The following is a 16,329-nucleotide window of genomic DNA, read 5'->3' as shown; positions in this document are numbered from 1 at the left end:
CTAAATACTTGTGTCCTAGTCATATGTGTTCGTTATATGTGTGATTTTACATATGATTTCTATATGAAGCAAGTCTTCCTGATGATGATTGGTACATTTGTAGGAAAGCATGGCCCAGATTTGGGGAGAAATGTTGCACTATTTTTTTCTTATTATGTATTTCATTATTTTTTCATTAAATGCTCTTTATTTAATCTGTGTTTTCTCACTGACTAGTTAAAGTAAATAACTGGAAGTTTGTAAACTGTAACTTTTCTTTCTTATTCTACAACTCAAAAGCCTTCTGCATCATCCCTCATTCTTTCCTTCTTTGCAACAGTCCCTTATAAAGAGATAGATCTTCTCTTCCCTCAGACCAACTCCTCCTCTGGTGCCCTTGATCTGATTTCTTCTGAGAACCTGATCATTTTTAGTATTTCCCTTCTTTCTCCCTAATGTTTAACCTCTCCTTATCTGCTTATTCATTCCTCTTCCAGCCCTGTTCCTGACATATTAGACTTCAAAATCATACTTCTTTTGTTACTTCATTATGGAAATTCTCTCAGAACTGTCAATCTGGAAAAAATACAGAACCACCAAATCAATTACAAAGAATATGTCTTTAATCAAGAGAAGGGAGACAATACCATTATGGGTACCACACAGAATCATGCACACTTGCAAAACAACACCACAACAACTAACCTTTGAAATCCTGGGAATGTCTCTAGGAAAATGCACCAGGAACAGGAATTTATGTCATGGTAATTGCCATCAAACTGAAGTCTTATATATACTTTGTGGGGTATAGGAAAGAAAGGACAACTGACTGCTTATATAGGAAAAAGTTTCTTGGGAAATAAACTATAGCCTGAGCTTAAGGTATTTGGGAGAGGTCCAAATACAATAAGGGAAACCAAGAAACAAAAAAGGGTTCTTAAGACTTGAATATCTCTATCATTCGTATTCAGGGTGCTTAATGGATGCTAGATAATTTATTTTCAGTCTGGGACAAGGCTCAGTCAAGGAGCTCCTAGTAGGCAAGTTCTCATAGGACAGAAGTAAGTTTGGGGAGTTTATAAAACAAAGTTGTCAGTACTGTCAACTTGGAAAAACACAGAACCCCTGTAGTAGTTAGAAAAACCAAATCTTTAATCAGGATAAGAGACAAGTCCTTAATAATCAGTTGTCACACAGAGCCAAGTGCTAAATGCCACATAGAGTCAAAGGTCTGGGGATTCTGGGGACAGCGTCTCTGGGAGAATCTTCCTCCAAAGAATAATAAAATTTGTGGACTTATATACATTTTGGGGAATTAAGTACAGCAAACATACGCTGACAGTTACATGCAGCCTTAGGAAAGAGGCTATAGCCAAAGGTTAAGGTATTAGGGAGTAGTCTAAACTACAGTGGATACAAAAGGATGGCTTCAGCCAGGTATTGGTCTTCTTGGGAATGGGTCTCTGATACAATGGGAGGAACTTCTAAGACAAAAAGGGTGATTGAAGATTTGAGCATTTCTATCATTCCTATTCAGGACACTTAAATGGATTATTGGTGATCCCTTGTTCAGTCTAAGACAAGGTCAGTTTGGGACTTCCCTAAAGGCAAGTTCCCAAGGGACAGGTGCAAACTTGGGGTTTCCAGAAATAAAGTTGACTGTACCCAGAACCTTTTTGTCCTGATGAATCATCCTATTATTGGTGTGGCATATTCATCATAAGACCCATACCACCTTCTCCCATTGGTCCTGAACTTCTGGATTTAAAAAGCATGCCCCAACCCTGAATACCTTCATGTCCTTCTACCTTTCAGCTCTTTTTTTTCCCTATATTGTCTTCTCCCATTAAAAAGAAAGCTTCTCGAAGGGAGTAGCTGCCTTTCTTTTTGCTTCTATTTTTATGCTCAGTGTTAGCACAATTCCTGGTATAAAAATATAATATACATATGCATATATATTCCTACACACAGAAATATTTCCTTTTATTTCTACTATAATAAAACAATCACTCTTAGCCCTAGGGGCATTTGCCTAGTAACCAGTTTAAACTGGGATTCCAGTTTTGTTTACCTGTAAACAGAAACCAATTTAGCCTGGACACCCCCAGGGGGCCAGTCCTCTGCCCTTATCCCTTCTACTAAAAAATAGGGTGGTTTGTTCTTCCTAAAGTTTTATTTTAATTACCATAGTATTTACATATAATGCACATTTACTTTTTATTTCTATTTATTTATCTAATATGTTTTCTTAATGAAATATATTTCTAATAATAATAAAATATATTTCTGTTATATTTTCTTAAAGAATTCCTTTTGTTAATTTTTCAAATACTAAGGGAAAAAGATTCAAAATCACATGTTTTCTTGGGAAAGGGAAAGGGCGAAAAGAAAAAAGATTACTTATAGTGATATGGGGTACAGGTTTCCCTCTGGTCACCTCAAACACCAGAAGCTTCTTAGGTCAAAGGGGACATAAGAAATTCCTTTCTAGGAGTATTCACTCCCCCCTCCCTTTGGACTTTCCACTAGATGTTCAGTTAACATAGATCTGTACTTCCTTGTTTCATTCTGATTAGCACTGCCTGGTACTTATCCTTTGAATTCTGCAGGTCATCCCTTATACTCCCAGCCTCAATGGAATTATCTTGTTCCTGATTCATCCCATCCTGTGAAAGGGGCATAAAATCCATATATCCAAAATCCTCAGGGAGCATTCTACCTGCACACTGTCTCCCTGCCTTTCAACATGACTCCCAAACGAATAAATTTCTCTTTTTATTTTTAAGTTAAGCTTTGGAGTCTTGCATTCTTGCAAATAGTAACCTGTCCCAAACCTGGGGATTCACCCTAAAGCTCTTCTACAACAATAGGAAATATCAATAATATACCTAATGGGAAAAAAATAATGTATTGCCAGGGGAGTGGAGAGACTAGAAAACAAATTGAAAAGAATTATGAATTATTTGGTGAATTTTCAAATTATTTTGGAAAGGAATAAAGAAGGATGCTAAAGAACAGAGTGAGATGGGTAAAGAAAATGGAAGAGCAAAGAAATAGAAAATTATAGGAAGGAAGAAGGAAAGAGACAATTACATCTTATGCCTTGTCAGCACATATATTTGGAGGAGAAAGTTAGAACATTATTAGCATGCCCTGAACACTACATTCTAGGTCAGAAATTGGTCAGTCTTCAAGCTCAATGTCAAAATTCCAAGAAGTAGAAGTTTAAAGTATTAATTGTAGTTTTAGGGCACCTAAATAAGCTCTCATTTATTATAGAAGATAAAGTGTCATACCTCCGCTCTACCAGGCTCCCAGCTGTATTATAATGCTATCTCATTCTTGAGCATTCTCCTCAAGGAACCTTTTACCTCTATATTCCTCAAGCCATATATCAAGGGGTTCAACATAGGGTTGAATGGATTTTACAAGAGGAAAAGAATTTTCTGTTTTCCTCAGGGCGAATTAAGTTGGGTGTCAGGTACATGACAATGGCACATCCAAAGAAGAATCCAATAGCACAGAGATGGGAGAAGCAGGTAGGGAAGGCTTTCATTTTCCTCTCACCTGAAGGAATCTCAAGTATGGCATGGAGGATATTCATGTATGAGAAGAGAACAGAGGGGCGCAACTGTGATCACACAGACAATAAAGAGCATGATTTAGTTGAGAGATACATCTGCATAGGCAAGTTTAAGCATAGATAGTAGTTCACACAAAAAGTGATTGACTTCTCAAGATCCACAGAAGGGCATATCAGGATGAGAATCACATGGAATAGAGCCAGGATTGAGCCACTAGGCCAGGAAAAGATGGTCAGAACAATGTACAATCTCTAGCTCACAATGACAAATTATTCCAAGAGAGCAACATATTGCCACTTACCAGTTATAGGACATTAATACCAAGATAAGACATTCTGTGTTGACAAAATAATATGCAAAAAGGTCTGATTGAGTCATGAGACAAATATTTGACCCTTTTTTTGAAGCAGAAGATTTGTCAACAATTGACAGGTGTAAGAAGACGTACAAAGGAGTATGGACCCAGAAATCTAAACAGATGAGCATAATGGTTGTGCTATTCACATCAAGATGAGAGAATATAACAGAAAGAAGAATTCAAGAAGGAATATATGCATCTTCCATGTGAGGGGAAATCTCAATAGAACAAATTCCATGAGAGAATTAATTTCTGTGTTAAGGGATTATTTTTTAGGGAGGGGATGGAGGACATTTATATGTGCAAATGAAGGTGAGCTTAGAAACAGAAGATGCTGATAAAAATAAAAAAATAAAAGAAGGCATTTTAATTCTTGAGGGACTCATACATGTAGATGGGATTCAGTCTTGGGAGAGTCAGACCACTGAAAAAACGAAAAGGCTCTTTTCCTTTCACTTTTTTGTTCTTTATAACTTGACCTCGGAGCCTTGGAGAAAATTACTTGGTTTTTAGGTCTAGCATATGTCATAGTCTTTCTGAAAGGGAGAAACAGAACAGTATTTAAGGTAAAATGCAAACAGATACAGGACAGCTATAAACTAAATGTATCAGGGTACACAACCATGAGGGTGGGGTAAATGCAGGGAGTCACTTGAGATCTCTCTAATTTCTTTTCAAACAACATTAAGATGACACTTCAAAATGAATTGGGGAGTGGTAGAATCAGTAACAGGATTGGATGGAACACTTTTCCTATCTAAGACAACTTAGAAGATCACCAGGAAAGGTCTGTTTCACTGGGGTGAAAGTGGAGCATAGGCCAGACTCCAGCAAGCCAACAGCAGGCTGTATGTTAGCAAGTCAGTCTAGACTAGTGGTTCCCAAACTTTTTTGACCTACCGCCCCTTTTCCAGAAAAAAAAATTACTTAGCGCCCCTGGAAATTAATTTAAAAAAATTTTAATAGCAATTAATAGGAAAGATAAATGAACCTATCTATGGCCATCACTGCCCCATTGGATAGCTACAGCACCCACCAGGGGGTGGTGGTGCCCACTTTGGGAATCACTGGTGTAGACCTTGAGGGCAATTGAATCAGTGACAATAATAGGCTATAAAGAATGCCAGACAACTAGACAGAAGGAGATTACAGGGGAAATTTTGTTGAACTCTCTTGCTTTAACCATATGGGGATCAGAGTCACAGCTTTTAGTTACAAATCTAGGTCACAGTCCCGGATAGAGGAGGACCACTAGCACAGTAAAGCATGTCATAATAAGGGAGCAGAAACCATGGCCAAAATTCCAGTGCAGGTAAGAGTATTTGTTGTCACTCACAGACCAGAGCACAAGTCAGGAGAGCAGTGACCACATTTTCCTTAGATCATACTACTTTGGAAAAGTTAAAACTTACAACCACTACCTCCTGAATTATCTTTCAAGTAGTTGGATGAAAACCTCTCAGATTTGGGAAATGCCTCCTCCAGTTTAGGAGAAGAGCTCAACTTTCAAATAAAGCTAAATGTCACAAAATAGTCCAGGAAAATGAGAAGAAAAAAAAAGAAAAGTTAAAAAAAAACTGCCTGTAAAAAGTTGCTATGACAAGAAAGTTCAAAAAACAAACTCAGATGAGGACAACAATGTAAATATGTCTACATATGAAGCCTCAAAAAGTACGAATTGATGTCAGGTCCAAAAAGAATTATTGGAAGAGTTCAAAAAGGATTTAAAAAATAAAATGAAAGTGATAGATGACAAATTGGGGAAAGATGAAAGTGATGCAAGAGATACATGAGGAAAAATCAACAGCTTGGTAAAGGAAGAAAAAATGGAAAAGGATATGTAAAAAATTCACTGAATAAAACAACTCCTAAAAAAGTAGAATTGGCTAAATGGAAAAGGAGGTACAAAAATTCACTGGAGAAAATAATAATCTAAAAATTGGATTGGGCAACAAATATCAAGGGGCATGAAAAGGCAGTTTTCATATGATGAAATCAAAACTATCAATAAGCACATGAAAAAATGTTCTAAATCCCCCCTGATTAGAGAAATGCAAATTAAAACAACTCTGAGGTACCACCTTATACCTAGCAGACTGGCCAATATGGCAGCAAAAGAAAGTGCATTTGTTGGAGGGGATGTGGCAAAATTGGGACACTAATACACTGCTGGTAGAGTTGTGTATTGGTCCAACCATTCTGGAGGGAAATTTGGAACTATGCTCAAAGGACTTTAAAAGAATGTCTACCCTTTGACCCATCCATACAACTTCTTGTTATGTACCCCAAAGAGATAATAAGGAAATAACCTTGTGCAAAAATATTCATGGCCACACTCTTAGTGAAGGCAAAAAAAATTGGAAAATGAAGGGGTGTCCATCGATTGGGGAATGGCTGAACAAATTGTGGTATCTGATGGTGATGGAGTATTAGTGTGCTGAAAGGAATAATGAACTAAAAAATTTCCATGTAAACTGGAAAGACCTCCAGGAATTGATGCAGAGTGAAAGGAGCAGAACCAGGAGAACATTATACACAGAGACTGATATACTGTGGCACAATCGATTGTAATAGACTTTTCTACTAGCAGCAATGTAATGACCCAGGACAATCCAGAGGAACTTATGAGAAAGAATGATAGTCACATCCAGAGGAAGAACTGTGGGAACAGAAATGCAGAAGAAAAACATGATCAATCACAGTTTTATAGGGATATGATTAGAGTTTTAATGTTAAAACATCACTCTATTCCAAATATGAATAACATGGAAATAGGTTTTGAACAATGATACATGTATAACCCAGGAATTGCTTGTCAGCTCCGGGAGGGGAAAGGGAAGAGGAGGTGGATCATGAATCATGTAACCACAGAAAAATGTTCTAAATAAAGAAGAAGAAATTTAAAAAATCAGATTGGGTGAATAGAAGCTAATTACTGCATAAGATACCAAAAAATAATAAAACAAAATCAAAAGAATAAAAAAAAAAAGAAAAAATGTGAAATATCTTGTTGGAAAAAGAACTGAATTGCAAAATAGATTGAGAGGAGCTAATTTTAAAATTATTGTACCAACTAAAAGCCAAATTATCAGGGAAAACTGCAGTGGTATTCTAGAACCAGAGGGTAAAATAGAAATTGAAAGAATCTACTGATCACTTCCTGAATGAGAATCCAAAATGAAAAGTCCCAGGAATATGATAGCCAAATTCCAGGGCTCCCATGTCAAGGAGAAAATACTATAAGCAACAGAAAGAAATAATTTGAATATTGTGAGGCCACAGTCCAGATAATACAGTATTAACAGCTTCTGCTTTAAAAGAGAAGAGGGTTTTTAATATGATATTCCAGTAGGTGAATGAGTTAGGATTACAACCAAGAATCATCTACCCAGCAAAACTGAATATAATCCTTCAGGGGGGAAATGGATATTTAATGAAATGGGAGCCTTTTAAACATTCCCAATAGATCAGAACTGAACAGAAAAACTAATTTTTAAATATGACTCAAGAGAAGTGTGTGTGTTTTAAAATGGCTCTGAAGTCCTAGGAGACTCAGAACACTCTACTATAACATTCTCAGACACATCCCAATTTCTTTGTGGAAGTTGTCTAAGAAAATTATAAAAAGAAGAGAGAGACATAGGTTTTGATGCCTTTTCCCTGACCAAAGAGAGCCTTTTGTCCCAGAGAGCTTTCGTCCCAGCTAACTGCTGGAGATCCAACTCATAGCCTTCTCAGACCTTTCTTTTACTAAACCCTAAAATAAACTCACCTTAAATATCCCTAAAGTGTAGCCTGATTTTTGTTCTGTTCCAGAAGGCATGGGTTAATTTCCCCATCAGGGCTTGGGGGCTACCCTGAATTCCCTTTCCTTACCTTCATTTCCCTTCCATCTCCCATCATCCCATCCATCCTCCTTCTTTCACCCACATCAACAAGTGTAAATAGTAAAGAGCAAGAGAAATCATAAGGTATTCAATTAGGTTAAACTGTTTACATACATAAATGAGAAGATGATACTTGTAAATCTGAAGAATTTAATTATTATTATAGTAGTTATAAGGAGTATACATTGACAGAGGACACGGATGAGGTTTGACTATGATGGGGTGATATTAAAAAAAAAACAAAATTAAGGGGTAAAAGGGATTCACTGGGAGAAAGGAGAGGTAGAATGGGATAGTTCCTGTATCTCATATAAAAGAGATGGGGAGTAAAAGGCAAAATTTGAACATTACTATTATCAAAATTGAAAGAGGGGATTACATGTACATTTAATTGAGAGTTGGAAGGGGATAAGAAAAAAGGAGACTGATAGAAGAGAGGGTAGATTATGAAATGTGATGGTCAGAAACAAAACCTTTTTTTGGGAGAAGACTAAAGAGGAGAAAGATAGGGAGAGAGAGAGGGAGAGAGAGAGAGAGAGAGAGAGAGAGAGAGAGAGAGAGAGAGAGAGAGAGAGAGAGAGAGAGAGAGTGGGAGGGGAGAGGGAAAGAATGATAAAAAGTGAAAAAAATTGTACAGAGGGAAATTTATGGCTAGCAATCATAAGGTATGAATTTATATGGGATGAACCTAACTTATAAAACAAAAATGTAAATCAAATACCTGAATCCTAAAATCTATTGCTTACAAGAAACATAGTTGAAGTAGGGAGACACACAAAGTAAAGATAAGAGGTTGGAGCAGAATCTATTATGTTTTAGCTAAAGTAAAAATAAAAAGTTGGTGTAGAAAAAATGATCCCAGACAAAGAAAAAGCAAAAAGAAGTAAAGGAAACTACATCTTCCTAAAAATTAGCATAGACAATAAAATATTATCAATGCTAAAAATATATGCACCAAATGATACAACACCCCCCCATTTTTTTAAACCATTACCTTCTGTCCTGGAGTCAATACTGTGTATTGGCTCCAAGGCAGAAGAGTGTAAGGGCTAGACAATGGGGTTTAAGTGACTTGCCCAGGGTCACACAACTAGAAAATATTTGAGGTCAGATTTGAACCTAGAACCTCCTGTCTCTAGGTCTGGCTTTCAATCCACTGAACCACCTAGCTGCCCCCTTCCAAAATTTTTAAAGAGGTTAAATGAGTTATAGGAGAACATAGTAAAACTTTAGTAGTGAGGCATCTCAACTTTCCTTTCCCAAGACTAGACAAATGCCATGAGACCTGATAAAATCACTAAGGAAATTAGTATAGATGGAGAAAAGATAGGGGCTCAGAGAAGAACTTTGGGGCAAACTTATGGTTGGTAGCCATTGCCTTGATGAGAATCCAGAAAAGGTGATTGAGAAAGAGCAGACAGATGGGAGAACCAGGAGAGAGAACTGTTGTGAAAATCTAGAAAGAGAGTATTGAGGAGATTGCGATCAAATACTTAGGGTGTACAAGAAGAATGAGGACTGAGAAAATACCATTAAAATCAGCAATCATTGTAACTTTGGAGAAAGTAATTTCATTTGAATGTGATCAGAAACCAGGTAATAATGGGTTTAGAAGTGAGAAAGGAGGAATTTAAAACTTCCTCCCATAGGGAGCTTTCTTTCTGTTGTTTTTTTTTTAAATTCCTTTAATTAATATTTTGTTTCTCCCCAGTTACATGTAAAAATAATTTTTAACATTCTTGTTAAAATTTTGAGTTCCAAATTCTCTCCCTTCCACCCACTTTCCCTCCCTGGTCCCTTCCCTGAGATAAGTAATCCGTTATAAATTTTACATGTACAATCATGTAAAACATTTTCCATTAGTCATTTTGTGGAAGAGATCTTGAACAACAAAAAGAAAGTGAAATGTAACATGTTTTGGTCTTCATTCAATATCCATCAGTTCTTTCTCTGGAAGAGGATAGGATTTTTCATCATGAGTTTTTGGGAAGGTCTGGGATCACTGCTTTATAGAGACAAATTTCTAAAGGAGTTGATAAACGAAGGGCCCAAGAAATATAGGAAAGTAGTTAATAGGGCTTGTCGATTCAAGTGAGAGTTCTTTTAAAGGTTTTTTTTTGTTCTTTAAGATAACCAGAATCAGGCAGCAGGTAGATAGTTCATTGGATTGATAGTGAGGCCTAGAGATAGAAGGTCTTGGGTACAAATATGGCTTCAGATACTTCCTAGCTGCATGACCATGGTCACTTGATCCCCATTGCCTCACTCTTACTGCTCTTCTACCTTGGAACCAATTCACAGTGTTGATTCTAAGACATAAGGTAAAAGTTTGTGGGTTTTTTTTAATAACTACATATAGCTAGATAATGTGTTTATAGCTATGGCTATTTATATTTATATCACCTATAGATGTATATCTATATCTGCCCATTTCACCAAAAAGCAAAAATGCCATACATAATGCATGTATATACACACTTAAGTATGTACCTGCCACCTGACTTTTTAAAAATTTTTTTAATTCAAAAAAATTTATTTTCCCAAATACATATAATAATTTCCAACACATTCCCCAAAATTACAAGATCCAAACTGTCGCCTTCCCTCCCTTATTTACCCCTACTTGAAGATGGTAAGCAATTTGATCTGGGCCATATGTGTATTATCATGCAAAACACACTTCCATATCCAGATCAAGGTTGACTCAGTCTGCCAACTCTTTTGATTAGCAGGATATCAGGAGTCTCTCAAGAGCCACAAGTGTTGGGATTTTCGCTATTTTATTTCTTTGATATTACTTTTACAAAGTTTTTTTTTTTGCTTTTATATTACATACATACAATACATGATATTGCTTTTACAAATGAAAATGTTTTGCTTTTTATTTTATTATAATAACATCTAGCATTCATATAGTCCTTTAAGTTTTATCAAGTATATTTAAATATGCACACTATCTCATTTGATCCTCCTAATAATTCTGTGAGGTACATGCTATTAATATCTCCATTTTACATATGAAACTGAGTCTGAGAGCTTAACTGACTTGTGTAGGGGTTACACAGCTAGTAAATGTTTGAACATGATTTTAACTAAATTTTTCTGGACTCCTAGGATGGACTTCAAAAAGAGATGAGGCATTGTTAGTATGAATGTGGGGAAAAATTACAAATAAAATAATTTATACCTATTGCTTGGGAATAATAGAGGTCATTGATACATCTTGGTTCTCCTCTGGGTTTTCTAGATTCCAATTCATTTCCCTCACATAAGGAAGAGGAGAAAAATAAATAAAACTTAGTTTCCTCTGATATCCATCTAACGTATAAATTGATCATAAATGTGGTAGGAGATAGAGAGGAACAGAATTTGGAGGCCAAAATTATGTAGGTGTTCATGGAACACTGACAAATTTAAATATCCAGGGATTGTATTTGTGATTTGGTCCCTAGATATATGACTTTCTGTTTTTGTTTCCTATGTATCAATCCTACTGGGTGTGAAGATATTTCCTCTTACTTTATTTCTCTTGAACACATCTCCCTGAGGACTTAGGAGGCAGAGAAAGGTCAAAACAGTCTTTGTGTTTTCTGTAGTATTATTGTGGGTGAATTTGATGTCCAGTAATCCTTTCCCATATGCTAAAAATTCTTTGTGTCTGGGGACAAGATTGGATTGAGTCAACCAGAGACTAAAACCTTTACTTATAGATGTCACAGTGAAAATCCTAGGGTCCTACCTCTAGGACTATGAGAAATGGGAGTTGTGGCTTTTACAATTCCCATATTGAGGGATTCAGACTTAATTACACATTCCCCACTTCACTGATTGTTGTGGTACTAAATACAGTGTTTACATAAGGACAACTAAGTTGCCTACTTGTCTGGAACTGTGAGTTCTCTGCAAACCTACTTGGATATCCTGCTTGTAAGCAATATCACACTTTTTTTTAATGCAGAAAGTGATTATTTTCCATTAATGGTGAATTCATGGTCTTGAATAGAATAAAACATTAGCCTGATAGTCCAAGTAAATTTTATTCTAAAAATCTGACATACAGAATATAAAACAAGCAGTTATTTTCTTTTAACATGTTGTTAATTTTTTAATAGAGAGGAAAGATCCATCTTAAACTATATTGCTTGCATTATTGATCGATGATCTTTATAGGATTCCTGATCATAGATAACCATGAGGGATTTTGACTTTTTGCTGTTTAAGATTGCTACATAGAAATATATTACAGAGGGAACTTGTGAATCTGCTTCTCCTGAATTATTTAGACAAGATCATGGGCTTTAAGTTAGAATGGACTTTTGAGGTCATCTACTTCAATCCCTCATGTTAGAAGTGAAGGAACAGATGAAGTCATTTGTTAAGAGATGTACTTAGACAGTTAATTGCAAAATCAAGGATTTGAACCTAATCACATCACAGAAATTTGGTAATTTATTGAATTTAAGTCTTCTCAAACAAACCACACTATCAAATCTTTGATGGCAATCTTATTTTTCTTATATTTGCTCCAGCATTTATCAAGGTGTTGGTTAATTGGTAAGCAGCAACTCTTGTATACTGAGAAATTTCATTTTAGATCAGGCTAGATGATGTGAGATTTGTTTGATATCCTACTTAAAAAGAAAAAAAATTGTTGCTCAGTGATTGCTGCTCTACTAGATTTATAAGCCTGTATAATCAATCATTGTATGAGGTATTACATGCCTGTTATCTCTACTAACTATACCGTTTTAACTAGAAAGCTGAAGTAAACTTAAACAAGAAGAACAAGAATTTTTTTCTCTTCTATATTAGCATAAAAGCATCTCATATATACAAATCACTTTGGAAATTACTTTTTTCTACCTCTCTACAATGCAGAATTCTCCTTTCCAGGTACCTATTAATGATCATCCAGTGTCTGAGCACCTCTAGTATTTTAATTTGTAAGCAAATTTATTTTTAGATGAACAAAATATAAGTTTCTTTAGAGAAGGGATGATTTCATTCTTTATATTTATAGTTCCCACAATATAATATGTGCTTAATAAATACTTATTGATTAATAGATTGAATAAAATCTTCCTCCCTGTAATATCCACCCATTATCTCTTGTTGTACCCTCTGGAGCAGAGCAGGATGTAACAGTCCTTCATAAACGAATTTAGCAGGAGATTTGAGAATGTTGTAATTGACAATGGATTTTTCTAATTGGCCATAGAAAATTTTTCATAGATTTTCATTTTGGTGAATTAAAGAGAGATATTAGATGGGAAGAGGTAAAGGAGACAAAAAGATAAGAGATATTGGATATCTTGATACAGATCAGAGATTCATAGGTTCCAGTCCTCAGGGTAACACTCAAATATTGCTTTCACAAATTCACTGGCTTCTGCTATTCATTGAAGACTTTCCCAGGCCTACACATTAACACCAACTGTACCATCTGCTTTAGCAATGGTCTTTTATTGATACGTCTTCCATCTAGCTCAACTTGCCAGACATGAATTACAGGAAGATTTTAAGGTGAGTGAAAAATTAGGCATGAATGTCAAAATCATCTAAAACATAAAAAAGGACTTAGAGTCAGATATTCACATGGAGTCATTGACCTTGCAAGATACAGGTAGATTATTTAAGTTAGGTAAATTTATTTGCTCTTTTTGAGATATATACAAGTTAGACTGTAGAGCTTCAAGCCACCAGGAGTCCCTGATTCTCTTCTGAACAATCCTGGAACTATGCGTTTCATTTTATTTCTATGTTGCCCCTTTCTTTCTCTATCCAAATATGACCATCTTTGTTTTAATTATTATAATCACAAAAATATTTGGAAGAATATGGATATACTGAATGTAAGATAAAGTACATATAAACTATGGTGAAAACAACCATCACATATTTTGCCATCAAAGGCAGAATGGGCTATCTTGGGTGGTAGTGACTTTTTCTTCACTGAAACATTTTCTAAAATATAGATGACTAATTATTGGAAATATTATGAGAATTATTATACTGGTATTGATTAATTTACATGGTCTCTAAGGAGATTCGTAACTCTGAGATCCTCTGATTCTGGGATATAGGGAATCTTAAAAAAATTATTGCCCCTTCAAAAAATTGGAATATGTTCAACATCACTAATAAGAGAATCATGGCATTCTATAAGGACTTATTGTCTTAATTTAGTGAGTCTAACTGTTTTGCTAGTGGCAATACTACTTATTTAGCTACTTAATACTAAATTAATTATAATTCCTTTTTAAAAATATCTTTTGTCTTTTTTAGATCCTGAGGACAATAATATACAGAATACATAGAAGGGAGTAAAGTGAAAGAACAGTAAAAAGATAGGAAAGGGACAGATCATGAAAGACTTTAAAATCTAGGCATAAGATCTTATATTATGTATTGGAGGTAACAGAGAGCTACTGAATTTTATTGAGTGGAGGATGAAGTCAGACCTGTGACTTAGTAAGATTAAGCCTCCTATGTGACCTGTCTCACGATCCATATGCTGGAGACAAATACACTCTGACAGATTATGAATATCTGTGTATATGGTGAATAAACCACAAAAAAATAAGTCATAATTTTTATATAGTCCTCTTGTATTCTTTCTCATTATTAAAAGGACTGTGACTTTAGTACACTTATTATGCGTTATTTTCCTTTCACTTTCAACAAAAGCAATAGTTGGTAAACAACTTTCAATAGTACAAGTAAAAACATTTATAAGATTTTCAGAAATTTTATGATTGAGAATATTTGATCTGGTGGTTATATATATATATATCTTTAAATTCCTGTTATAAGAGGATCCTATTAATATCCTGTTTCAGTTCCTTAATAAGGATTGGTGGTGGCTCGAGGTTTGCCAGATGCCAATAAATAACAATCCTGATAAAGACTGTATGTTTATTTGTTGCTGGATAACTAGTTTATATTATAAGTTTAGAGAAAATGATCATCAGAGTAGTGACCAAAGGGATGATTTTCCTTAAAAAAATTTTTTTGACACAGAAACTCATGAAACTTTCTAGTAAGGTTTAGAACACTTTTGATTATCATTGATACTTGAGGTATGAAGTATGAATTAAGTTCCTGAGCAACATTTTGAGAATTCAGCTTTGGAAAGAAGTATAATGTATTTGCAATGAAAATCAGGTTTTAATACTTTCCTAATAATATAGAGGTTCATTTAAAGCATTATTATTCCACAGGTAAAATCTTATTTTATGAAATTTTATTTATTCTTTACAGATCCATAGCTATTTGTTGAAATGATATTTTTAAATATGACAGGCAAACATTTGACTTATTCAATTTCTTTATCCCTTAAATAGGAGTATGGGGGACAATCAGACAATGGTGACAGAATTCATTCTGCTGGGATTCTTTCTTGGCCCAAAGATGAAGGCGTTTCTCTTTGGGCTTTTCTCCCTCCTCTATACTCTTACCCTTTTGGGGAATGCAGTGATTCTGGGCCTCATCTGTCTGGACTCTCGACTACATAGTCCCATGTATTTCTTCATCTCACATTTGGCCATCGTAGATATCTCTTATGCCTCAAATACGGTCCCGCCATTGTTGGGAAATCACCTGGATCCCGTCAAGCCAATCTCTTTTGCAGGATGTTTGACACAGACCTTTTTCTTTCTAACTTTTGCTCTCACAGAATGTCTTCTCCTCTTGGTAATGAGTTATGATCGGTATGTTGCAATCTGCCACCCTCTCAGATACTCTGTCATAATGAATTGGAAAATATGTACTGCACTGGCTATCACACCCTGGGCAAGTGCTGCTTTCTTGGCTCTAGTCAATGTGATTCTTATCCTGAGAGTGCCCTTCTGTGGAAACCTGGAAGTAAACCACTTTTTCTGTGAACTGCTGTCTATACTCAGATTGACTTGTGCCAACATCTGGGTCAACCAGATCATGGTTTTAATCACCAGTTTTTTATTTTTACTGGGTCCCTTCTGTTTGGTTCTGGTCTCCTACATGCGTATCATCTGGGCTATCCTGAAGATACAGTCTGGAGAAGGTCGAAAAAAAGCATTTTCCACTTGCTCCTCCCACCTCTGTGTTGTTGGGCTATACTTTGGTAGTGGAATTGTCATGTACATGATTCCCAGTTCTAGTAATCCTGAGCAGCAGAAGAAAATCCTTTCCCTATTTTATAGCTTCTTCAATCCTACCCTCAACCCTCTGATTTACAGCCTGAGAAATGCAGAAGTGAAAGGAGCCCTGAGGAGAGTGTTGGGTAAAGAGAGACCCAAGTGAGGCACTTTGAGCAATTATGTAAGTGCACAAGGAGGGGAGGCAATTGCATGAAGATTTTGAGATGAGAAATACAATCTTTGTCTTCTCTGATAAGTTGGGAATTTAATACCTTGAATGTTTAATAAATTCCCTAAAATATTGTTGAAAAGTTCACATTGATTCTAATAACTTGCTTGTTTCTGCTCAAAATTTCTGAGCTGAATATTGGGTGTAGTATACGTTGTCTCTCCTTTTCTCCTTT

General features: G+C 35.6%; 1 protein-coding gene and 1 pseudogene across 1 annotated transcript; one reads left to right on the top strand and one right to left on the bottom strand.

Annotated features, from left to right (window-relative positions):
* Positions 1 to 3,302: 3,302 nt before the first annotated feature.
* LOC123249891 lies at positions 3,303 to 4,049 on the bottom strand (annotated as a pseudogene).
* Positions 4,050 to 15,152: 11,103 nt separating this feature from the next.
* LOC123248741 (olfactory receptor 2A1/2A42-like) lies at positions 15,153 to 16,088 on the top strand. Its single transcript, XM_044677597.1, has one exon. It carries the CDS (start codon positions 15,156 to 15,158, stop codon positions 16,086 to 16,088), a length of 933 nt encoding a protein of 310 aa, XP_044533532.1. The 5' UTR covers positions 15,153 to 15,155.
* Positions 16,089 to 16,329: the final 241 nt, after the last annotated feature.

This window comes from Gracilinanus agilis, chromosome 5 (genome assembly GCF_016433145.1).
Source record: "Gracilinanus agilis isolate LMUSP501 chromosome 5, AgileGrace, whole genome shotgun sequence".
Classification (NCBI taxonomy): domain Eukaryota; kingdom Metazoa; phylum Chordata; class Mammalia; order Didelphimorphia; family Didelphidae; genus Gracilinanus; species Gracilinanus agilis.
Note: the sequence above shows the minus strand (reverse complement) of the source record. Positions and strands in the feature narration are given on the sequence as shown.